Genomic DNA, 27,311 nt, shown 5'->3' on the forward strand with positions numbered 1-27,311 from the left:
GCCACTGCACTCCAGTCTGGGCGACAGAGTGAGACTCCAACTCAAAAAAAAAAAAGACATGCATGTTTACTGCACCATTATTCATAACAGCAAAAACTGTGCTGTCCACTCAAAGTGGATTGGATTAAAAAAAAAAAATGTGAATGTATACACAATGGAATATTACACAGCCATAAAGAGGGACAAAATTATTAACTTTGCAGCAACTTAGATGGATTTAGAGTCTATCATACTCAGTGATCTATCATAGGAACAAGGAACTGAGTACCACATTCCTCACTCATAAGTGCACTCTGAACATTTATCATAATACTGTAAGAACAGGATTGGCAGTAGCAGGAAACTGCTGTTATGGGCAGGGGGCACATAACATCAATAAGGGTACCTGATCTCAAACCAGGCAAAGTCAGGACCAAAGGGAGCCCCAAACTTAACCTGTACCACTTATGTACCTAATGCTGAATTGTACCCCATATCCTTAAAGTAAAAAAAAATTTCAAATTAAGAAATAAAGAAAGGATAAACTAGAAATTAATTAAAATGTTTACCTATGGATATAGTAAGAAAGAAGTCAAAAGAATAGTGAAGAGAATGAGGCATCAAGTACTTTTTTATATCACTTAAACCTCTGACAATGCAAATGTTTTACATACTCAAAAAATAAAATTAAAAGATTAGAATAAAAGCAAATATTAAAATTAAATACAAATTAAAAACTGTATAACAAATTTACAAGTATGTTTAAAAAACTATGTAACTTTTGAACATGGTTTTCTACACACCCTTAGTGAAGTATATTCTAAGAAAAAAGAGCTGGGAAAAGACCTTAACTTTATTTAGGAGATTTATTGTTGAAAATGTATTGACATGATAATTGTGAAACTACTGGTGTATATGGCTCAGTAGAGTAAATGAGAATAATAATGTTTTGGAAACATGAGTTCTCACACTGGAAGATGAGATATATAAACATGAAATAAAGGAAAGGAAGAACCCTAAGGTATTAAATCTGAATTAGAGATATCAATATAAATGGAAGATGTCAAATGTCCACTGAAAGTACAAAGAAGAACAACCTTCTAGTAGCAACAGGATCCAGCTCTTGGTTTCAAAATGCCCTTACTAAAAGAACCAGAGTTCCTTGAAGAAATAGTAATAACAAGTCTAGGGCAGAATCTGAAGCTAGAACGTACAGTTATGCCACAAAGCAAGAAATTATTAAGGATTATGGGGACATATCAGGACACAAAAGCAGGTTTGAAAAGGTTCCCTCAGGCCGGGCTCGGTGGCTCAGCCTGTAATCCCAGCACTTTGGGAGGCTGAGGCAAGAGGATTGCCTGAGCCTGCAGGTTTGAGACCCACCTGGGCAACTTGGCAAGACCTCATCTCTACAATAAATTAAAAACTAGCCAGGCGTGGTAGCGTGTGCCTGTAGTTCCAGCTACTTGGAAAGCTGAGGTGGAAGGATCGCTGGAGCCCAGCAGGTCGAGGCTGTGGTGGCCAGGAGCATGCCACTGCCCTCCATCCTGGGTGACAAAGTGAGACTCCAACTCAAAAAAAAGAAAAAGGTTCCCCTGGTTAAATTTAGAACAATCTGGGTATGGAAAAAAAAAATGATGATCATGTGTAATAATACATAGAACAAAACACCTGTAAGTCTATAATATAGAAAAAAGAAGGAGAGGGTAACAGGAACTTCCTCATTATAAAAGAACACATCAATAAATATAGAAGAAATGACAGAATTTTAAAAATCACCATTTTGCAACCACTATTACTAATGTAATAGCTCATGCAGGTGAGGAACATCAAAGGATAATAAAACCATTGGGTGAAAGGTTGTTGGAATGTTCACACAGATTACTTCATCACAAAGAGGGAATTGAAAGGCACCCATATAGAGACAGGCAGATATAACTTCAAGGAAATTATCAAGCCTAACATTATCAAGAATGGGGACTGATATTACATAACTTTGATATGACTACAACAGAATGGACAAAACAAAATCTATGTCTTTTCTTGCAAAAATATCTGCCCTGAATCTAGTCATGGGGAAACGATAGACAAATCCAGATAATGGAGCATTCCATCACACCAGCCTGACTTCTCCAAAAATTTCAATGTCATAATAAGTGTAAAGACACTATTTATACAAAAACAACAAAAAAGTGTAGAAGCACTATTCTAGATTAAAACAAACTCAAAACATAACAAATTAATGAATAATCTTTGACTGCCAGGATAAAAAAATCTGTAAAGGTAATACAAATATATATTTGGGCAATATGAATGTGGACTAACTAGACTATATATTAAAATTAATATTATCCTATCAATGTTACATTCTTATGTGTGATAATGATATTGTGGTTGTACAGAAGAATGTACTTGTTCACAAGGGCAAAAGGTTAAAGTACTTAGGGTGAATTATCATAATACCTGCAATTAAAATGGTTCAGGAAATAAAACAAAGAATGGTAAAATATTTTAGGGTCCATAGTTAGAACATAGTTAGAAGAGAACAGTGTTCTGTTCTTCCAACTATTTTGTAGGTCCAAACTTTTTCAAAAGAAAAGGTTGGGGATGAATTAAAAACAATCACATTATATACAACATTCAATAGAGATATGTTTTACAATCTTCACATCCATGTTGCAAAAGTACTTACTTTACTTGAGGTTGTAAGCAGGAAAGTCCTTTGCAGATTTTCCTTTTCAGTCAAACAGAACTGCAGTCTGCCAATCTCTTCTTTAAAATGAGTAATCATGCTTTCTTTGTTCCCATCTAAATTCTTTAAAGTCTGGACCTCTGACACAAGCTTGGTATTTTCTATTTCTGTATTCTTCAAATGTACCTGTAACAGTGTTTAAAAATGCCAAGAATATTCTAAATCCATAACCATGGTCAAAGTTTAAAATACCATTATTTATCTCTAATCCAAAGATAATCAAAGGAAGAAAAGACCCACCAGACAAGGATTCAGGATATCAGGTTTTGCCAACTAATAGCTAAGCATGTAGGAGCAGAACATCACTTTTCTAAGTTTTTAAAATTTTCCCGCAGAAGTTAATGCTAAGGTCTAACTACATTACCTGATCTCTAAAGTCTTTTCCTTTGATTTAATGATTTCAGGTTCTCTTTAAAAGTGCAAAGAGACTTGGCTGTTCTTTTGGGGAAACAAATTATGTTACAGGCATATTCAAATATAAGGTCATGACCAGATTCTGGAAAACAACAACTCAAACAATTTAATATTTTGCATGTGAAAAAGTACTATCTATCTAAAAATTTATTCCACACGTGCCTAAATTTGTTGATTAGTTAACCTAACTATATTAATTATTCCATGAACTTTGGCTGTTGCTGATTTGCACATAACAGATAAACAAATCAAATTCCATAATTGTAATTATAAAGAGTATAAACACCTAGTATCCACTATAAAGTGTATCTTGCTTGGTTAAAAGTAGTGGAGAGAAATGAACTAACATACTTCTTGCACTTGACTCTCTATATGTATGTAAAACTGAAGAACTATTTCCTGTTCACAAGGATAAAATATTAACTCCTGATTCTGTGAAAGCATCAGCAGTCAACACCTTTGCAGCATCACTTTTAAAATACTCTAATTTTCATAATCATCAGCTCATAAAAGTATTTTAACATGAAGCTGACTAAACTCAAAATGCTCTTGAAATTTCTCAACTAGAACTAAATTCAAGAAATACTTATGAGTCACTAATGAAAGAATGTGTCCATTTGTACCCACAACGTTACTGACAATTAACTACCCTATATTTTCAGGACTACTTTAAAAAGAAAGAAAAACTTTAAATGCCAAGATTTGCAGTGAGGATATTTTTGCAAAATGACAGTCTCAGAAGATAACTTTTAAAAAAGCCAAACTCTGAAAACATGATCATCACTGAAATAAATTAATGTTCTTCCAACGTATATGCTTAAAGGGAGAGAACACTTGATTATGTAAATTCTGATAAAAAGTATCTTATTACCATTAAATCTCTTTGACTTATTAAACAGAACCTGCTAAGTATCTAAAATAGCGACAAATTAATTCTCTGAAAACTTTTAGGGGTGATAAACACCATGACTGTCACTTTCTCCTTCTTCCTCCTGAATCACTTACTCCAAGAGAACTTAGCTGCCGTGCTGTGAGAATGTTCAAGCAGCCTATGGAGAGATCACATAGAGAAAAGCTGAAGGGCCTCCTGCCAATAGCCACGTGAGTGAGCCATCTTAAAAGCAGACTCTCCAGTCCCAATCAAGCCATTTAGCTGACTGCAGCCCTTGCCAACCTCCTGATGGCAACTACATAAGAGAACAGAAGCTAGAACCACTCAGCTAAGTTGCTCCCAAATTCATGACCCACAGCCCCTGTTTTGGGTAACCTGTTATGAAGCAGCAGACAACTATAGAAATGGAAAGAATAAATTACCTTATAAAGTTCCTTCTCATCCTTTTCCGTCTTCAATTGACATTCAAGTTGTTCTCTTTCATGTTGTGCCTTCCTGAGTTTGTCCTTCAAACTGAGTTCAGATAAAGTAACATTAATGTAGACCAAAGCAACTTTAAAACATTCAAGTTATTTTTAAAAGCATCAGAAATACCTGTCTAATTCAGTTTCTTTTTCAATGGCTTTATGAGTCACTGATACAATATCTTCCTCAAGCTGGAGAGCTTTGGATGTGGCATCATTATACCTCTTCTTAAGCTCTTCATTTTCTGTTTTTAAACTCTGTGATACTTCAGCAAGACCCTGAGAAAGAAAAACAAGGTATACCAAGAAACATAAAAACATAATCATTAAGGCAAATTTGTCTATTTTTAAGAAATTATGTATTCATAAGATTTTAATACATTTGTCCCTTCCAAAACTTATAAGGTATGAATATTCGAACATATGTTTAAATTTTCATATACTAAATTAATCAATTATTAATTTATATAGTTTTTCCCCCTTCAGACTTTTCCTGTATGCTGTTTGTAGATTTTACTAACTTCTCCACCAGGGGGCAGGCCACAAAAATGTGGAAAAAAATTAAAAATTAGTCACTTTTCTTTTTCTCACCCACTTCTTGCATAGATCACTAAATGCCATCAAAGAGCAAATAAACACCTACAGCAATGTTCCTAATGTTCTTGCCAATGTGACTCAGAAACCTAAACAAATGTTTAAAGATACGAAAACAAATACAAAAGAGGCAGTAACAAATTAAATGTATTTCTACTTAAAATAGAATATTCTACTTTAAACAGATAATTTACAAGTTTTAAAACTGTTTATCACATCAATTAAGAAAAGTAACTCATAAGAACCTGATTAAGGGCCACCTCTTTAAATCTGTTTTAAAATAAGTTAAATGGAGATAATATCTTTTTGTCTATTTATAAAATTTTAAGACTCAAAAGTAACAATGTATACATGAAGATAGTCTGCTGTGAAAAAATATATAACAAAAGAATTAGTAAATTAAGATCCCCAGAACAATAATACCTATCCAAAATAACAACAAAAACTTTAAAAATTACCATTCTGCCAAGTTAAAAGTGTCAATTATATAGTACTTTGTTTTGTTTTTTTGAGTTGTAGTCTCTGTTGCCCAGACTGGAGTGCAGTGGCACGCTCCCAGCCACTGGAACCTCGAGCTGCTGGGCTCCAGCGATCCTTCCGCCTCAGCCTTCCAAAGAGCTGGAACTACAGGTGCACGCTACCACGCCCAACTAATTTTTTGATTTATTGTAGAGATGAGGTCTCACCAAGTTGCCCAGGCAGGTCTCGAACCCGCGAGTTGAGGCAATTCACTCACCTCAGCCTCCCAAAGCTCGAGATTACAGGCTGAGCCATCGAGTCCGACAATTATATAGTACTTATGTCACTTTAATTTGCATAAAGTAACTCACCTAAATATTTCACTTATAGATAGGATATCATTTTAAATATTTTGCTAGAATAGGATAATTGCTACATTGTATTACAATAGTGGTTAGATATACTCTATAGTTTTTATTTTTGCTCAAAGCAAATGTTTGTCAGTCTGAATCTGCCAACACTAAACAAAAATTGCTATACAAAACTAAATGCTTTTTGGTTCCAATACCACAATACCGGAGGAAGCAAATAATAGGTATTCCCTCTGCAATAAATGTTGTCAATACACAATGATTCCTCTAAACTTGGATACATTTTCAGTGTTTGTCTTGTTGATTTAAAAAGATAGCCAGAGAGGTTTCTAAATAGGTTTTTTTTTTTAATTTTTATTTTCAGTTTTACCAAATGCTTTCTTGGCACTGCAAATAGGCTACAGACTTAATCTAAGTATTTCTCCCTAGGTTTTCCGATTTTGTAAGTAATGAAACTCTATATTGGGTAAACAGCATTTCAGGCAATGCATAGGAAAAGAATTAGAAAAAAATCATCAGCAACTGAATGCAAAACACGAACTAATAGCTTTATCTATGAGTAGGTTAACGTGATAATGAATTGCAAATTCGTTCTTACTATAACTTAAGAGTCTTAGAATCTTTCTTTGGTATCCATAAAGGTACCTGATAGCTTTCCCATTCCAAGCTTATTTCCAAAAGATATGAAAATTATAAAATAGGGATTGTTCTTCAGGCTTCCAGTTTTCATATCTGAGCTAAGCATAAGCACCATCAATGTGGCTCCATTTTTCTCAATATGAAAAGGCTAAGGATTCTGGTGCCATTTCAAACAACTAAGAATCATACTTTCTTTTAAAATGTAACTTTAAAATAGTAAAATAAATCTTGTCAGAGGGACCTAATAATTCAAATATAAAACAAAAAACCTGCCTCATTGTATACCAAGACAGAAACAATCACAAAAATTGGGGCAAAGAGATTTCGGTATTTCAGATTCATGCAGGGGACATACCCCCTCACCAAATGAGAAATCACTATTAACATGAGCCACTATTACCAATTCTCACAAGTCATAACCCTCAGATATGAATAACCAGATAATATTATGAACCACTCATCCATGTCGCTAAACACACACTAAAAGTATTTGAAGTACCAGAATACATTTATTCACATATTTCTTTAAAAAGACAAAATCAGCTCTGATTATAAATGAAAATGTAAGAAGAAACCAGATACAGTATCACTGACAATTATCTAAAAGAAACTATGGTATTCTGGATTCATAATGTATCCATGATACAATTTAGTAAATTAGTACCAATACTTTAAATAACAAATTATTGGCAGAAGAATTATTCATAAAACTTGCTAGACTTTAAATTAAATCTCATTCATTTAATTTAATCTGGCTTTTCTCAAACACCCTGCTTCTTGAAATCAACTAAAGTAACAAGTTATGTAGATAGCTACACAGACTATAAATGTGTCTTCTCTAGTTTCTAGAAATCAACCAGATGAAAATATAACAATATTCAATAATAAATTATGGTCATGGCATTAAAATAATAGGCAAAATTAATGAATTAAAAGGCAAAATAATTAAAAGCAATAATTAGGCAAATATATTTTTTAATAGAAAAACGTTTACAGAATGTGGATATAAAGAAAGAAAACATTTTTGTACAGCTGTACAATGTGTTTGTGTTTGAAGCTAAGTGCTAATACAAAAAAGTCTAAAAGTTTTAAAAAAATGTTTGAAGTTTACAAAGTAAAAAAATCACAGTAAGGGCTGGGCATGGTAGCTCACACCTGTAATCCCAGCACTTTGGGAGGCCAAGGCAAGAAGACTGCTTGAACTCTGGGTAACTTGGTGAGGCCTCGGCTCTACAATAAATCACAAAATTAGCCAGCCATGGTAAATTTATTATTAAAGAAAAAATATTTTTTATAAATTTAGAGCAGCCAAAGTATACAGAAGTATACAGAAATGTCCTAGGCTTTCGCATTCACTCATCAGCTCACCTAGAGCACTTCTAGTTCTGCAAGTTCTATTAATGGTAAGTGCCCTCTATACAAGTGTACCACTGTTTATGTTTCATACCATATTTTTACTGTACTTTTTCTAAGATGTCTAGATATGTTTAGATACACAAATGCTTACCATTGTGTTACAACTGCCTAGAGTATTCAGTACAGTAACATGCTGTATTTGTAGCCTGAGAGCAATAGGCCATACCACGTAGCCTAGGTGTGCAGTAAGGCTATATGATCTGGTTTGTATAAGTGTACTCTATGATGTTCACACAACAAAATCACTTATCTGTGCTACCAAATATAATGAGGGTTATCTTATACTCATTAAAAAATATGCTATGACAAATGTACTTAAATTATATTTTTATAAGAAAATAACAGAGCTAAGCATTAATTTGTTTTGGTTGAAGAGGAGAGGGAAGTTGGGCTATAAATTACCTAATGTCTGAATTGTTTTCTGAATATGAATATATTCCATAGCCAAGTGATTTTTTAACATTAGGTCTCACATACATTTTTAAAGAGGCAAGGAATAAGTAAAAAAATTTAAGGTAGTATAATTTTACTTACATTAAGTTGTTTTTTATTTTAATGAAATTGAATGGGAACTATTCGATGATACAGTCTTATGAAATAAACTATAAAAATGCTTCATCTTATAGTTCAGTATGAATCAACACAAAAATTACAGATTAATTAAAAAGCATATAAATATATTTTAGAGCAATATATTATGAATTTTCTAAGACTATCACTTAGCAAAGCAGGTACAAAATTACAGTAATTGGTTTAAAGAAATATATTGCTATATACACATAGGTTATAATCACCTCTATGTATCAAAATTAAGCATTAATTAATTAATTAAGGGAAACAAATTCAATAAGATCATAACCTCAAAAATTATTTTTGGCAATCCCATATATTAGATACTAAATACCTTAAACTGCTTGTGTTCAAAACCAGATTCCAAATGCACTGATAACATTAACAGCTCTCTTGAGAACTACTGTAATGGAAATGGTATGTTATGTGCTTTATACACATTCTCATTTGATCTGCACATGGCCTAAGAATTAGGAACAAGTAGGATGCTCGTTTACATATAAGAAAATTGAGCCACAGAGAAGTTAAGTGATTTACCAAAGGTTACACAGCCAGTAAACGGTAGAGTTGAGAATGATTTCAACTTTCCTATTCTCAAATAAAAAGTTTTCCAAGTAACTGAACATTTAATTTTAACAATCAAGGTACTAAAACTTTGGTAATTTGATTTTTATCTACTCTTGATATGACCTTTCTTAACATGGTACATAGACTAAGTTATAAGAGTATCAAAGACATTTTCCAGATCTCATTCACAAACTGCTAAAGTCAAAGCCTACTACGTTGGTGTTGTGGTCAAGACTGCTGGTTGTCTGCCAAATTATGATCTTCTTTCAGCCATAGTAATGCATATGGCTGCCCAACTATACTTGGTTTCTCTTGTAATTAACTACAGTCATCTAAATTCTCATCCATGAAATATAAATGAATATATATTACTATATAGAAATAATATATATTCCACGTCTATAACTTAAATTACTGACCACACCTTGTCAAAGATCTTTCCCCTTTTCAGTCAGCTGAAATCAGAATATGCCAGAGATCAAGTTTCTATCACAAAGACATAAATTCTCTAGGAGTCTAAGGAGTGGGCAGTGAAATGATAGGAAAGGTAACTAGGTCCCTTAACCATCATGTAAAGCAAATCTACCCCCACGCACTTAAAATGACTTAAAAACAGACTATTAAAAAAAAAAAAAAAAAACTCAGTTCCATACTATTGAGTCTGTCTTCACTCTAATTCACTATTAATCCCTGTCTAGTATTCAAATCAAGTAACTCATCTGACACCATGCAATTAAGAAAAAAATTATCTAGCCTGGGCAACAGAGCAAGACCCTGTCTCGGAAGGAAGGAAGGAAGGGGGATGGGAGAGGAGAGGGAGGAGGGAGGGAGGGAGGGAGGGAGGAAAAAATTAAGTGTGCTATGTAATAATGTATAAAACATGCACTGTTAATCATATCCAAATTCAATTACTATTTTAAAATATCTGATTCAAAAACAGAAAATGTAGCAACTAAAAGTTTGCCCAAAAAAGATGAAAATTATGAAGCTAGTTCAAACACTGCTATGATAGTAGGTATACCAATAAAGATGATAGAGAATCTGAAAATAATTTTTTTTTAAAGTCAGAAAAAGATTTGTCTCAAAAATCAAGATTAGAGGCAGGCATAGTGGTGCACAGCTATAGTCCCAGCTACTGGAGAGGCTGAGGCAAAAGAAGCCCAGGAGTTCAAGAGTAACAAAGTGAGACTTTGTTGCTACTGAATGAATTTTTTAAAGAAAAATCAAGATATGGACTATCATTAAGCAATAAAAAGAAACAAAGTACTGATTCATGGATGAACTCCAAAATCATTATGCTAAATCAAAGAAGCCAGACACAAAAGACCAGATTTTGTATGATTCTGTTTATATAAATGCCCAAAAGGCAAATATAGACAGAAAGAAAGTAGATTACTGGTTTTCTAAGGCTGGAGGCAGACATCTAAGAGGTGACTGCTAATGCACTCAAGATTTCTTTTTGAGATGATGAAAATGTCCTAAAATTAGACTGTGGCAGTGATGGCATGACTCTGTAAATATGCCAAAAAAATCTAATTATATACTTTAAAAAAAAATCAAGGTAATTGAAGATAATATAGGTTAAGGCTTCTAGATGCTTTCTTTCTTTTATAATCCCAACTGAGTAAACCTAGTTAAAATCTTACAGAACCAATCAGTATTCTTGAGCTCAATTAAAAGCATTTTATTTATTTATTTATTTGAATTACTCTGTCGCCCAGACTGGAGTGCAGTGGCCACTCCCAGCCACCGCAGCCTCGACCTGCTGGGCTCCGGCGATCCTTCTGCCTCAGCTTTCCAAGTAGCCGGAATTACAGGCGTGTGCTACCACGCCTGGCTGATTTTTTTATTTATTGTAGAGATGAGGTCTCGCTGCCCAGGCGGGTCTCAAACCCGCGGGTTCAGGCAATCCACTCACCTCAGCCTCCCAAAGGCATGGGATTACAGGCTGAGCCACCGAGCCCGGCTAATTAAAAGCATTTTAAATATATAGTCTACATTTGTTCATTTAAACAAAGTAGCATAAAGTATAAGCAGACTACTGCATAAAAGTATAAGCAGACTACTCAAAAATATGACCAGAGACCAGTGCTAGGCCACTGACAGTTTGCTACCAGACTATCAAGATAAAGAGTTTGCACAAAATCTAAATTAGCTATGCCACTAAGTACACTGTTAGGTTTGCCTAACAACTTTTTATAGCAATACTTTATCAGTGAAGGAAGCAATGCAGTTAGGTACATTGTGGAATGTTTCTCATTCCAACACAGACCAGTAACAAAGTTTGTGAACCAGCTACTTTGTGAGCCACTAGAATAGAGAACTAAGATCAGAATGCCATATACATGCAGAAAAACCACAAAGGCTTTTAAATATTGGTAGGTATCTGGAAGACCAGATAACACAAATGAACTGAGAATTTTCCTGACACTGGCTTTAAAACCCACAATTAAATACAGTTTAAATAGTACCAAGATAGAGCAACAAGGACCAGATTAACTCCATTATCTGAAGCAACTAAAACACTGGACAAAATAAATTTTAAAATGGCTCTCAAGTCACTGGACATCAGGGGAAAAAGTCGGTAATCCCCGAAAGAAACTGAGGCCAACCATACAATTGTTCTAGATGATTGTCTAGAGAGGCTTTGAAGACCACAGTGTAAAGAGGGCAACCTCAGGCAAAGTACAGTGGTGTCCCTGAGTTATGGAGAAGAAACTGAGAGTCCAGGAAAACCAAGGCAAATAGAGTTTGCAGGACCGAGTATCAGAGAAAGGTTACAACTCCAGAGATCTGCAAGGGGTTCCCTTCAAGTCTTGAGTTGATTACTCACTCATCAGCATAGGCATGTGAGGAAATTAACCCATGCTGGAGAATCACCCCAGAAAGACAGAAGGGAACAGTGTCTGGAACTCAAAAAGAGCCAGGAATAGTGGCTGTTCCCACCAGCCAGAGTGGAAAACTTCATAATTCATGGAAGAACAATCAGAGTATTCTCTAACTAAAAGAAGGCTCTTCCCTCAGTGATGGGGAGAAATTAACACCAGACTAAATGCTACCCTGGTACCAACAAATGAAGCTTGAAAACAAGGCTCAAAAAGATTACTCTGTTCCCAAGTAACTGAACAAAGTTCGAGAATATTTTGGGGAATAAAAAAAATACCCAATACCCAACAAGGTGAAATTCACAACAATATTTAGCATCCAATCAAAAGTTACTAGGCATGGGTTTAAAAAAAAAAAAGGAAATGAGTGGGCAAAAAAAATTACTAGGCATGCAGGGAAGCAGAAAAATACAAACCATGAGGAAAAAAAGTCAATCAAAACTTATCCAGAAATGGCCCAGATGATCAAGTTAATGGACACAGACACTTAAACATGTGTATGTTAAAGAAGCTACAGAAGAGACAACCCACTAAACATTGTGACATGGAAGACATAAAAAATACATAAATCAAACTTCCAGGAATAAAAATAATATCTGAGAAGAAAAATACGCTAGATGGAAATAATGGCAGATTAAACATTGCAGAAGAAAAGATTAGTGAACTTAGAGACATTAAAAAAAAAAATCACCCAAAATGAAACAGAGTGAAAAGGGTCTAGGAAAAAGAAAAGAAGTCCAGTGAACTATGTGACAACTTCAAGTAATAATACACGTATACTTGAGTCCCTGAAGAAGAAGACAGAAAACAGCTGAAGAAATAATGGCCAAAATTTTTCAAAATTTAATGAAAAGAACAAGTCTACAGATACAAAAAGGTCAATGAACCATAAGCATTAAAAAAAATAATAATGATGAAAATAGGAAGATACAGCATAATCAAGCTGCTTCAATGATAAAGAGTAAATCTTAAAAGTAGTAAGAGGAATAAGTCGCATATTAAATACAGAAAAAAAATGCCAACAACATTGAATTTCTTATCAAAAACAATAAATGTGACCAGATGGGGCAGCTCATGCCTGTAATCCCAGCACTTTGAGATGCCAACGCAGGAGGACTGCTTGAGCCCAGGAGTTCGAGACCAGCCTAGGCAACATAGCAAGATCTCGTCTCTACAAAAAATAAAAAAACTAGCCAGGTGTAGTGGTGTGTGCCTGTAGTTCTTGCTATTCAGGAGATTAAGCCAGAACCTCCTGAGTCTGGGAGGCTGAGACTGTGGTGAGTCATGATTGTGCCACTACACTCCAGTGTGGGCAACAGAGTGAGGGCCTGACTCAAAAAAAAACCCAAAAATTAAATGTAAGAAGAGCTATATCCTTAAAATGGTCAAAGACAAAAACTGTCAATTTAGAATTCTATACCCAACAAAAATATCTTCAAAACTAAAGAATAACATACAAAAGCAGAAAGAATTAATCACCAGAAGACCTGTACTATAAAAATGTTAAAGAAAGTCATTTCAGGCAGAAGGAAAATGATACCACATAGAAACCTGTATCTATGCATTTTACCAGCTTCCTTCTTTATAAGAATCTTTAAAATTACTTACAATACACTGAAGAATACTTAAGTACTCCAAAAATATATTGCAAGCATTTTGAAGGGAAATGTTTAATTCAGCTTCTTAAATATTAATTTACATTGCTAGTATCCCAAGTTTGAAATTGCACAGGCTCTCCCTAAGAATTATGTATCATGATAAATTTATCAGTCAGTGCTCAATCAGACAAGCAGAACAGAGATATGGATGGATGGACACACACACACACACACACACACAGAGATACACTAAGGGATTTGACCTTGTGTAACTGCAAAAGCTGGAACCAGTCTATGTAAGGAAGAAAGGAAGACATTCATAAAGTTGAAAGAGCAAGAACAAGATAGGATCCATAATCACCAGCTGAAGTCCACCAAAATGGATTGAAATCCATGTTAGTTCTCATCCTGACTCTGATGGTCTCAAGGTGTCCTGAGCATGCTGGAGTCATTCCTGGTACACCTGGGGAAATTGGAGGACGACTGCACAAAAGGTAGAGCAATTGTAGCCTGGCTACTATATCACCCCAACAAGGTGAGCCAGGAGAGAAGTCCGCAACTTTGTAAAAGCTAAATAGCTGTTACTTCACTTCGCCTTCAAATCTCACGTAAGAATCTCTCTGTGGCTCATTCTAAACAAACCACAAAGAAGAAAATTCTGGGAAGTAAGTTCAGCCTAGACAAGCTGACATATTACAAAGCCATCACAGTAAAGTTCCATTTATCAAAAAGAACTCCATTTGACCCGAAGTTCCCTAAATTCTAAAATTCTAAGCATTATCCTTTTAATACACATGATCTTCAACTGTATTACCAATGAATTTCACGTAAACAGGCCATTATGTATCTTAGTATATTTTGATAAGAAAAATTCCTCCTAAAAATGAGAAAGCCACTTCAATGATTAATATGCAAAAAGATATAAAATAACTGTATTAAAACTATATGCTTATTTTTTTTCACAATCTATCATTTCTGAAATAAGGACATGTCTTACAATCAATGGTATGTCTTAGTTTACTTGGAAACATTTTTTCTTAGTGGTAATAGAATAATATTATGTCTTAATATGGCTTCTCAAGTTCAATGAAGCAAGTATTAAAGGCTTCCCAAAACGTTTGCAGGGATTATTTGGTTGATTTTCTATTACAATTATATCTGATCAAGAGAACCTTACATAAATGTAAGCCAGACTCCAGAAAATGTGAAGCATAACTTTAGTGCTATTAAACACAGTATTGTTTTATCTTGTTTTCAAACAAAATTTGATAAAGAATAGGTTAAATGGGCAACGTGGCATAGTTATGTGATCACTAAAGGGAGACAACTGTTAAATTTTAGTCATACAAAAATCTTTGAATTCCTTTGTTAGCTGCTACAAATGAGAATTTTCATTCCTTTAAAAGTCAGAATATTTAGAAAATGATAAAAATGCAAATAATGCTCTTTTTATACTTGCTAAAAAGAAAAACTAGAAAACCACTAAAAATAAATAAAAAGTAAACATTTTAAATAGCTCACATAAAGTAAACCAGGACTGCTAAAAAATGATAGCTTTTGAATACATATTTTTAAAATCTGATACAACTCCCAAGGTAGCCTTTTCAACACCATACCCCAAGTAAAATGACACCTTTTTTCAATAACAATAAAAGCTGGTCAGAAGCCACAAGGCCCAAAACTCATTGTTTACTTCTTTATTCAACAAATACTTGATTAACAGAGACACATATCATACTCGCACCTGTTATTATAAGTCACTATAATGGAGTAACAAGAAAACCTAGTTTGGGTTTTCAGGTTCTCTGCTCTGCCACTTGTTAACTAGATACCTTTTATAGCTGAGAAGCCAAAACTCAGAAAAACTAAGTAACTACTTTTTGATAGCAAGTTCAATGAAAACAAAAAGAGAGCTGGGCTCGGTGGCTCAGCCTGTAATCCTGCGCTTTGGGAGGCCGAGGTGAGCCTGCAGGTTTGAGACCCGCATGGGTAACTTGGCGAGACTTAATCTCTACAATAAATCAAATATTAGCCGGGCGTGGTAGCACACGCCTGTAGTTCCAGCTACTTGGAAGGCTGAGCGGAAGGATCACCGGAGCCCAGCAGGGTGAGGCTGCAGTGGCCAGGAGCATGCCACTGCACTGCAGTCTGGGCGACAAGGTGAGACTCCAACTCAAAAAAAAAAAAAGAAAGAAAGAAAGAAAATAAAAAGAGAAATGCTGTATGATGACAAGTTATTTTTTTACAGTATATACTGTCACTATACAACAACACAAAAAAATCTTTATGTTAAAGAAGAAAAAGCCAAGAAGGTAAAGATAGCTGAAGAAATCCGCACTAGCCAGAGCCACCATAAAAGATATTTCACATTCTCACTCCTATACCTGTGATACCTTCCAAATACCTGATGATGTCTCCTACCCAGTTTGTAAAACTTCAGAACCAAAACAGTAAGAATATATGCAACAGTTTGTAACATATATTGTTTAGCAACATTGTTTTGTCTTCATATATAATATAGTTCAAAAATGCTTTGAAGTACATCATGTATATCTTATACTATCATTCATGGTGGCTTATGCCTGTAATTCCAGCACTTTCGGAGATCACTTGAAGCCAGTTCAAGACTAGTCTGGGCAACATAGCAAGAACCCTTCTCCATTAAAAAAAAAAAAAATTAGCTGAGTGTATTGATGTAGTCCTAGCCACTAAAGAGGCTAAGACAGGAGGATCCCTGAGCCTGGGAGTTTGAGGTGGCAGTGAGCTATGATCATAACACTGTACTCCAGGCTGGGTAACAGAGCAAGACTCGATCTCTTAAAAACAAAAAGAAAAAAAGAAAAGAATATACTTTATTGTATGAAAAGAACTCAATTTATAGTCTAGGCTCCAAAAAATTAAAAACTAATTGAAAAACTTAATAGAGTCACAGCTGTTTTTGGTCCTATTTAAAAAACAAGATTAAAAATTACTGGTCTAAAGAACTCAAAGGTTCTTTGAGCCTTATTTTTCAAACTTCTAATTTCCAAATATGCATCTAGCATTCCAAAATATAAACAAGAACACAATGATTATACATAAAAACTGCAAATTTGTACACAAGTCTTTAATAAATGTAAAGATGGGGTTTTAAAAAAATACTCATCAATAGAATTTTTTTTACAATAAAAGGAATGCATTACTGATATATACTACAAAATGAATGGACCCTGAAAAGAGTATGCTAAGTACAAGAAGCCAGTAACAAAAGGATACTTATAGTATGATTCTAGTCACATGAAATGTCCAAAACACACAAATCCATAGAGACAGAAAGTGATATCAGCAGGTGTCTGGGACTACAGAAAAGGATGGAAAGGTAAATAGAGAGTGATCATAAATAGGTATAAGCTTTCTTTTAGGGGCAAATATGTTCTGAAACTAGATTATGGTAATGGCTGCATGATTCTGTATACACTAAAATTCAATGAATTGTACACTTTAAACTGGTGACCTTTATGGTATATAAATTACACCTCAATAATACTGTTCTGAAAAAAATCAATTAAGATCAGATCACATCTTCAGCCCTTGGAGGTGTAAGTATAGAGTAATGGTTAAGAGCACACTGACTGGACTGGGAGTGGTGGCTAATGCCTATAATTCCAGGACTTTGGGAGGCTGAGGCGGGAGGATTGCTTGAGCCCAGGAGTTTGAGACCAGCCTGGGCAACATAGTGAGACCTTGTCTCTACAAAAATTTTTAAAAATTAGTCAGGCGTGGTGGTGAACGCCTGTAGTCCCAGCTATTCAGGAGGCTGAGGCAGAAGGATCGTCTGAGCTTAGGGGGTCTGAGGCTGCCATAAGCCATGATAATGCCACTGCATTCCAGTTTAGGCAACAGAGTAAGAATCAGACTAAAAAAAAAAAAAATGATTTCCAAGTACTTTAAGATTATTCCCCAATGCAAGAATAGCAGCAGAGAAGTAGTCTCCTCCAAGATTAGCGACTGTCATCAAGATTTAAGATTTGCCATAAAAACTTCTGCTGAAGATCTCTTCTAAACATCAAGGTCACAAATCTACAAGTTTTGCCTCATTAATCAGTCTACCACTTTCTCAACCTCAGTCTGTTGGAATAAACTTTTGCTTTGTCTCAGTGTTTAACCCCTTATCACGTGGAAAGCAGAGAGAACCTGAGACGATTTAAATCTCAGCTAATACTCAAAAGGACTGGTGGCAAGGCCTGATATATAGGTGTAATTTCACATAAATGAAGGCCTACCATTCTGCCAATCCTATTCACCCAATCATCCATTCTTTCCTTGGATTTCAAGATAATCAGAGTCAAAACCTCAAAAGTCACATTTCAGGGTTTACCTGATTTCATGGGCTTAGGACACCCTGAAATTGGCCTTTTTCATGAGTCTTCTTCTATCTCACCTCCACCACTCTGGCTTATAATAGGGTGAAAGAAAACAGACTAGTATTCCACTTCGGAAACTGCCAGATCAAGGTACAACTTGATGGGGCAAAAAATGTAAAATATGAAGAAAAAAAGTAATAACTATACGAAATAGCAAAGCAGTTACAAGAATGAGTAAACAAAATTAGCTGTCCCAATAGTCATAGTAGGCACATATTATGAGATTTTACTATGTTTTAACATTTGGTACACCTACTTTAAAAGTTCAAATGGGTATATCACCTCTGCTCAGGTGTGCAATATATAAGTACTCCACTGGACCATAGCAATGTTTGAGAATCACTGCATGAATGGTTCAAAAGTAACAAGTATTAAGCAACTGCTCTAAACCTTGTTGGACCAAAAGAACAGACCCCACCCTCAGGAAATAGCTATATTCAACTAGTTATACTATAAGTGAGATTGTGATATGTATGATCAGTCTATATAAAAGTTTTACCAGAGCTCACAAATGACCTTTCTGGTGAAAATATTTAAAAACAAGCCAATGATTGGATGACTTTTTTTGTTTGCTTTTGACTTCTAACTTAAATCTATTTATATCTCTAATGAAGCTACATTGTTTTCTACTTATACTCTACTTCTCTTTTTCTTAGATCAAGAAGTTGTGTCAATTTTAACTAGGCGTTTCTTAGGAAAATGTATAGCATTTCTCACATCAAGAATTTCAAAATCTGTCTTATCATCCTATTTCACTGAATTCTAATGTTTGGAAAATTACTTTTAATTTCTTTATTCTATTTTCCCTTTATTCAGTGTTTATCATGTCTAATTGTATTACCAAATGTCCCTCCCTGCCCCAACCATCCCTGAAAAAAAAAATCCATCGAGCATTTTGCAATTAGATGTAAAACATCTGGAAATAGTTGTCAAGGACTACCTCATCAAGCCTGGTACCAAAAGTTTTAAAGTATTTTAACCATTTTACAATATAAGAGTAACTGTGGCAGAAGGTTAGTAGGAAATGACCTATTCTTGTATAAATGTCTACCTAAAAAAGCTACTTTTTTCAATACCTGGTTTTCACTCACTTTAATTGGTTCCGCTCTCGGAAAAGGTGGGTTTTAGGCAACATACTATCAACTTCAATCAGTTACATAAGACACAACTAACCTTTTGTTCTGCTTGCAGTTGGTCACATCTTTCTTTCTCATGGTTAAGCTCTCTTTCCATTCTCCCAACTTGTTCTCGAAGTTGTGCTGTTTCTTTTTCCAGTACGGCAATTAACTTTACCAGCTCTTCTTTTTCTTTCATGGTTTTCTCAATTTTCAACTATTTAAAAAAAATAGCTTTTTTTCATAATCCTAAAATATGTGACTATAAATTTAGTTTTCCACTTCAAAAAAAACAGTGAAGAAACACACAGAAAAACTTTTACATTTTACCTACTTTATATCAATCAGTGTCTTCTAGCCTTCAATTAGAAAAATTCATGAATCATATATTTAAACCTTCTTTTGGTTGAGCAAAAGAGAAAAATATCAAAAGAAAGTATAAACTGAGAAAAAATTATTAAAAAGTTATCTGCTAATTACTCATAAAATCAGTACTAAAAATAAGACATATTAAGTTTCATAAGTGACTAGATTACTGGGCTATCTTATCCAGAGTAACAAATACTTCAAAAAGAAAAGTATGCAACCTATGAGAAATTTTAGACTCTATTACAATTTTAGACTCTATTACTCTTATATAAGGGCTTCGTCTACAGAATTATTAAAAGTGTTGGTTCTTTAAATAAAATACCAAGGAATATACAGTTTCTTTATATACAATTGGCTTCTACTCAGCTGAATTACAACAATCTTTATATGTAAGAATGCAAATCTTAGGACAAACATGCAGACTGAACAACATACTTGATTCTTATGGGAACATTAATAATTACTCAGTTCAGGAAAACCTCAACTCCAATACTCTAAAAATTTACTGAATTAAGGATATAAAATAGTAATAAATTAAAGTTAATATTTCTCTTATAGCAAGAAGTCTTTGATTTTAACAAGAGAAGAAAGAAGATTCAGAGGGAAGACTTCCCACAAAGGACTGTACACTTAGCTGGTAAAAATAAAACACTTTTCCCCAATACAATCCAAATTAGTTTTCCAAGGTCATGGAATTGAATTGATTGACCTCTAAAATGGCTCTTATGACAGTTGACTGGTTGAAATCTTTTTGAATGCCCCTTCTACTTGCTCTAACAAATCAAATCGTAACGCCAGCAGCAAATAAATACTCTGAAACTGGGAAAAATGTATTTATTCAATCACTGAATTTCTTTTATACCTTACCTATTGTTAAAAATTCATTTGAGGTAGATTGCAATAAATGGCATTCAATAAAGTCAGCAGAAAATTGAAACCAAGTAAGTATACAGCCAGAAAATATTATTAACTTTGCAATAAATCTGGCTCAAAACTTTCTGATAGCTAAAAAATGGAGCTAATACTTTACATAGTACAACCAAACATTATAAAGGAATCACCTTTTCCCAGTGATTTATTCAATTCACATATACTTTCTGATGAGTTTACTAAAGCTTGTGTAGAAATTTTTTTAAAGAATTTAAATTAGATAAAAAGTATATGTCTAATTTCTGCCCCTAATTTTGTATGTTGAAATCGTTCAATACTCAAATACCCATCACCTGAATTCACTAATCATTAATACCTTGCCATGTTTACTCTATCTCTTTTAATATACTTAAGTTTATTTATGTAATTCTTTTTTTTTTTGGCTAAACCATTTGAAATGAAACTGCAGGCACTTCACTGCTGAATACTTCACAGAAAGTATCTTCTAACAGAAACAGTCTGCTTTTTCAACTACTACTATATCATAGCTAAGAAAATTATGAATAGTTTTATATCATTTAATACATATGCCATAGTCAAATAGCTCCCTCTATCCCTGAGCTACTTCTTTTTAAAAAATTTAGGATATAACAAAGGCTCACACAATGCAGGACTATGTCTCATTAATCACTTTTAATGTTAACAGTGTCCCAGATGATGTCTCACATCTGTATTAATTTTGTGTAATTTTTACATAAAATCATTAAAGATTTTAATGAATGCAGAAATTTAAAATATTTATCAAGATATTGGTCAGAAAATATGAAAACACTGTCTCAGAAATATTTACCTAGAAACAGCAATGTAAGTTATCTTTATAAAATGCCCTTTGTGGTGTAGGAAGAAGTGAAATAGAATACACTATGTCTCAATCTACTTGGAAAAAAAGTATAAGAGATATGGATGCCAAAACATTCACCATTTTTCTGTTGGAGGTTCTGAAATCAGGGTGGTCTAACAAGTATTCAAAAAGCTGCAATATAAATGCTAACTGCATTCTTAAGAGTTGGGCTTGTTTCAGCATTTCTGACTAGCATTAAAACACAAGGCTAAAAACCTTGATCATCAGGCAGTTGTCACCACAAAATGTTTTCGTCACCCTATAAAAGTTACATTTCTTTATTTAAGATAAGAGTGGAATTTCTGAAAGGGGAAGGAAAGATATGAAAGAATTCACAATAAAAAATGATTGGCACCTTCTACCTTCGGGTTTGACTGTCTAATGAAAGTATTGCATCTATAACCTCTTGTCTTTTTTTCTCTAGTCTCAGTTCTTGAAGGTAAATAAATGCAAAACCAAGGCATTAAATATTTACATGTTTAAATGTTCATTTGACTATAAAGCAGGAGACAAACTATAAACGTAAATTAACTAAAAATGTATACTGAACCAATTTAAGAAGCTATATTTCTTATTACTATAATAGAGGGCACTGTGTATAATTAATCACAGTAACTCAAATACAACATTTTTGTTCTTTAGGTATAGGATAAAGATTTTTGGGAACTGTGACCTTAAAATGAGAAAACAATGCTGTTCTGTCTTTCAATGACTACTAAAAAATTAATGTATAGGAATTATTAAACCATCTACATAGTAAATTTATGTTGGAGTCAATACCATGACTCCACAATATTCAATTTTCAAAAACAATAAACAGCTTTTTACATTTTCTGTTTAAATTATGGATAATCTAGGCTTATTCATTTGATCAAATGAACAATAAAAAAAATCATTCTAAAAGTGTTCAACCTAAATTAAGACTGGGATGCTTCCCTGATTCACTTTAGAAAGAACATGCCTATGGTTTAGTAAAAGTTCACATCCAATTACAGTTAGATTTATTGCTTTACATCACTCTCCCAACCAGCTTCATCCCTCAAATCTGAAATCTTCTACAACGACCAGATTAGGCCACTACAAAAGAAGAAAGGTTAGGGCAAAGAAACATAAGGAAATCTTTATACCTAAACTCTCTCAAATAGGTATTTATTGTATTATCTACTATGCACAAAATAGTGACAGGCCTAGGGACAGCCCTGCCACAGTGGAACTAATATCATAATTGTGACCAAAAGATGTTTTAAGTATTTCAAAGGAAGGCGTTCTAAATTATTTTAGTTAGAAAGCATTTGATTTTTGTGGCTACTTTTGCATAATCTTAAAATTCTTAAAATGCCAACCAATAGGAGTTCCGTTCTTAAAATTATCAATGAATCACTATCCCACTGTTACTACCAACCTCAAGAAGGCCAGCTTTTGTGGTCACCACTAACATGTCAGAATTTCCTTCATCTTCCATAGTAAGCAACTCTTCAACTGGAGAAGAAGCTCGAAACTGGAATGGTGTACTTGCTCCACGAATTTCTCCTTTGTGGGTAACATAACAGAACTGATAAAATTCTCCATCATCATTTGGAAGATAATATCCTGAGAGGAAGTTAACAAACAAAACTTCATATTATAAAGGCAATAATATTTCAATTTAACAATACTTGCCAGTTCTCCTTTCTCACACTGTTACAGAGTACATATTGGGAATATGTTCTTCCTCCTATCTTTCACAAATTATCTATCAAAACTAGACGCTTCCAGGCCGGGCATGGTGGCTCAAGCCTGTAATCCCAGCCACTTTGGGAAACCAAGGCGAGAGGATTGCCTGAGCTCAGGGACTCAAGATCAGCCTGGGCAACTTAGTGAGACCTCGTCTCTACAACAAATCAAAAAATAAGCCAGGAGTGGCAGCGCACACCTGTAGTTCCAGCTACTTGGAAGGCTAAGGTGGAAGGATCGCCTGACTCAGCAGGTCGAGGCTGTGGTGGCCATGAGTGTGCCACTGCACTCCAGCCTGGGCAACAGAGTGAGAATCCAACTCAAAAAAAATAAAAATAAAAAAACACTAGATCCTTCCTTCCTCCTCAAACATTCTCAAATTTTTCTTCTCTTTGGTTTAAGCTTCTATTCCCAGATTACTCTTCCTCCTTGTCTCTTCACCAGGGCAAAAGCAACTCATCTGAGAGGTAAGTATGTACCTTATAAAGAGAAAAAGGCTGGAGGAAAGAAAGGGAAAAATCAGTATAAAAATCTAACAAGAAATGAGTGTGGGAATGTGTCATTTACAGAAATTTTCTCCCCAATTTGACATTAATTACACACAAATTAAAGATATTAACTAAAAGGAATATGCTGTACATGTGAACTGTGTAAAGGCAGAAAAAAAAAGATGAGGTCCACTAGCACAGTTCAATCAAAATATGCTTTAGAACCACAAAGATTGATTCTGGAATTTCAGTTCTATCACTACTATTTACTTAACTTCCTTGAACCACAGGCTCTTATCTGAAGGAAAAAAAAAGATATGAGACTATTTATCTCAGGGTTCCAAAATATCTACAGAGTTTATTCATACACCTAGTCCACTATCTGACAAATAATGTGCAGTCAATATTTGTTCCCTTCTTTCTTCAATTCAATCGTTACCCTGTTTTAAGTTTTGATGGGTTACCTTAACTTAAAATTAATCTTTAACTCCTCTAAAGGCTCATACAGAATTTTTATATTGAAAAATAAATACCTCCACAGTATATATTACTAGTTACAAAGTACATGCTTTATATATCAGACCTCAAAAACACTGAGGGCAGATACAGTTACACACACATACAATGAGGACAGACAGATTTATGTGTGTGTATACATATTAAAAAATTCTGAATCTTCCACAATGACTTGTAAAAAGAAAGCATTCAATAACTGTAAAATCAATCTACAAAGATGAGTATATTCACCTTATTAATACCTACCCAAAAATCCGTAATTACTATGTCTGCTATTCTTTCGTGTCTTGAAATTTCTGGCCTCATTACTACTACTTCACCTGACTTCATTTTTTAAAAAATAGCTGGCTTTTCTCCTTAGAAACAGGGAGGAGAGACAGAGAATATATAAGCCAAAATATTCTTGTGGTACTTGACAGCAAAGAAGAATTCCTCAAAACAGAATTAGAAGAGGAAAGGACACATTTTAAAAAAATACAGGAGCCTACTTGACCAAATGACCAAATAATGACAAACGTCAATGACCAAAGCCAAAACAATCAAGCTTTATTTCATAGGAGACATTAATGAGTCCATGGAGAAGAGGACAACTCTTCCTAACATACTTCCAACCAGGAAATATCCAAGTAATGAACATTATTATGCAAACATTACAATAATAGTTGTTGGCAAGATGCACAGAGAGATACTAAAATTAGTAGCTGAAAATCTGAGAAGAAACAAAATATTGCCATGGTCTCAAAGTAGTTTCCCCATAATATTCATTAATTACAAAGAGAAAAATATTAACTTTATTTACAGTGGGGAAACCCAGATGACACCACCTTAACAAAGTGATCAAGAGTAATATCACCAGTAATAAGATGTATGGACACCAAATACTGTCTGATATAATGCACTAAGAAAGGTACAACATCACTTTTATGGCATTCATCCTCAAGGTATATCAACCTAATCATGAAAAAACACCAAACAAACTGAAGATGAGAGGCATGCTATCCCCCCCCACCCCTGTCCACAATACACATACACAACACTAACAGTAGTCTTCAAAAAACTAATGGTTATGAAAGATAAGGAGAGATTGCAATTAAGAAGACATGACAGGCCGGGTGTAGTGGTTCACACTTGTAAGTAACCCCAGCACTTTGGGAAGCTGAGGCAGGAAGACTGCCTGAGTCCACAAGCTTGCGACCAGCCTGAGTAACAAAGTGAGACCATGCTGTGACAAAATTTTTTTTTCAATTAGCCAGGCATGGTCCCAGCTACTCGGGAGGCTGTGGCATGAGCCATTACCTGAGCCCAAGAGGTCGAGGCGGCAGTGAGCCATAATCTGTTACCACTGTAACAGATTGAGACCCAGACTCCAAAAAAAAAAAAAACAAAACGAAGACATGACAACTAAATACAATGTAGGATTAAGGAAGAGTTCCAAGAACATAAAAAAGAACATCAGTGGAAACACTGGTGAAATTTGAGTAAGGTTTGTACTTTAGCTAACTAGGTCAATGTTAAACTACCAACTTCTTTAAAAAAAAAAAAGTATGTTAACATGAGGAGCAGCTAGGCAAAGGGTATACAGAAAATCTGTGTAAAACTCTTACAAGTTTTGTTACATATATAATTATCTCAAAATATAAAGTTTTTTAAAAAGTATACATAGACATGCATCTGGCAACCTACTTTTTTTATTTTTATTTTTATTTTTTTTCCAATTGAAGTCTTACTCTGTCGCCCAGACTGGAGTGCAGTGGCCGCTCCCGGCCACTGCAGCCTCAACCTGCTGGGCTCCAGCGATCCTTCCGCCTCAGTCTTCCAAGTAGCTGGAACTACAGGCGTGCGCTACCACACCCGGCTAATTTTTTTTTTTTTTTGATTTATTGTAGAGATGAGGTCTCACCAAGTTGCCCAGGCGGGTCACGAACACACGTGCTCAGGCAATCCACTCACCTCAGCCTCCCAAGGCGCGGGATTACAGGCTGAGCCACTGAGCCCAGCTTCTATTTTTTTTAAAGTTTTAAAAAATCTGCCCTCCTCATATCTACTACAAATTTATTAATCAAAGCACAGTAACTTTCCAAATGACCACTGGACTGATTTTAAAGCTTAAATAGAAACCAAAAATACCTCAACACTGCGGAAACTAAAAACAAAAATACAGTCTGATTAATCAGCTCTAGTATCATGACATTAAGAAATTCTACAAACTAGACATTCAAGTTTGATTCTTTAAAAAACAAAAATGTGGCTCAAATACTATTTGAGAAAGATTTAATTATTCAGAACTTCAATTTGAAGCTATTTATTAAAGGTGCTGTCAAAATAATAACATTGACAACAAAATGAAAAAAGTGAAAATCAAATTTTGAGTAAAATTTTACAGTCTGTAACATTAGCACCCAGCAAGATTATAATAAGCAAATAAGGGTCCATTTAGGAAAACAATCACATTTAGGTATTAATAGTTGTTTGGGGTTTTTGCATTTTCAGATTCTCATGACTCATCCACAAAACGAGCAAAGTGATTTGGATAGTGCTTAAAAGCCCATCTATAGCTCTAAGAGTCTATGATGAGGTGTTTCATGCCTGTAACTGACTTCCTTATATAACAAACAAACAAAAAAGTTCTAGGCAGGCAAAAGCTTTTATTTCTGAATTTCAAAATTTAAAATAAAAATTACTGAATTTTCAAAAACTTGTAATTTATTGCATTTATGTTTAGCACCCAAGAAAATGTTTTTAAAGTATAAACAGAAATAAACTAGATGCTTTTCTCTCTTTCTCACCACTTTTTAACTTTTTGCTAAGTCCCTAACAAACACATAAGTCACCATAACAAATTTAGTAACTATTTTTTTTTAAAACATGGTGTCTTGCTAAGTTGTTCAGACTGGTCTCAAATTTCTGGCAAGTCATCTGTCTCCCTTAGCTTTCTGAATAGCAAGGATTACAGGCACGGAGCAATACTTTGAGCCTGGCAGTAAATTTATTTTTTAAGAGAAAACTAATCACTGTAAAAATGATTACAAATAAAATCACAACTTTTAAGAAAAAATAATTTTAATGTAAAAAAATTGGTTCCAATACACACACTTAAATTTTATTATCTAAGAAAACTAAATATTAAAAGATAAACTACATATGTAATTTATAACATTTCTTTATCCATAAATATTTATGAGGACCTACACCTCTGCCTTTATTGCACTACAAATTTCATCCCCTGAATATTTGTTTCTTGGCACAGAACATAATTTTTTTTTTTGAGTTGGAGTCTCACTCTGTCGCCCAGACTGGAGGGCAGTGGCCACTCCCGGCCACCGCAGCCTCGACCTG

General features: G+C 34.3%; 1 protein-coding gene across 5 annotated transcripts in view; it reads right to left on the bottom strand.

The window, feature by feature from the left end:
* The window catches only part of TAX1BP1 (Tax1 binding protein 1), a 95,050-nt gene that overhangs the window by 36,951 nt on the left and 30,788 nt on the right, over positions 1–27,311 (bottom strand). For 4 of the 5 annotated variants that reach the window (XM_021713913.1, XM_021713912.1, XM_008060990.1 and 1 more), the window contains exons 4-8: positions 22,661–22,848; positions 19,177–19,335; positions 4,632–4,780; positions 4,460–4,550; positions 2,672–2,857 (exon numbers count right to left, since the gene is read on the bottom strand). In XM_021713913.1, the coding sequence (XP_021569588.1) occupies positions 2,672–2,857; positions 4,460–4,550; positions 4,632–4,780; positions 19,177–19,335; positions 22,661–22,848 (773 nt within the window). The remainder of the gene's footprint in view (positions 1–2,671; positions 2,858–4,459; positions 4,551–4,631; positions 4,781–19,176; positions 19,336–22,660; positions 22,849–27,311) is intronic. The other variant, XM_021713914.1, reaches the window with a different exon arrangement.

Source organism: Carlito syrichta, unplaced genomic scaffold (genome assembly GCF_000164805.1).
Source record: "Carlito syrichta isolate Samal-C Ts95f unplaced genomic scaffold, Tarsius_syrichta-2.0.1 Scaffold304800, whole genome shotgun sequence".
NCBI lineage: Eukaryota > Metazoa > Chordata > Mammalia > Primates > Tarsiidae > Carlito > Carlito syrichta.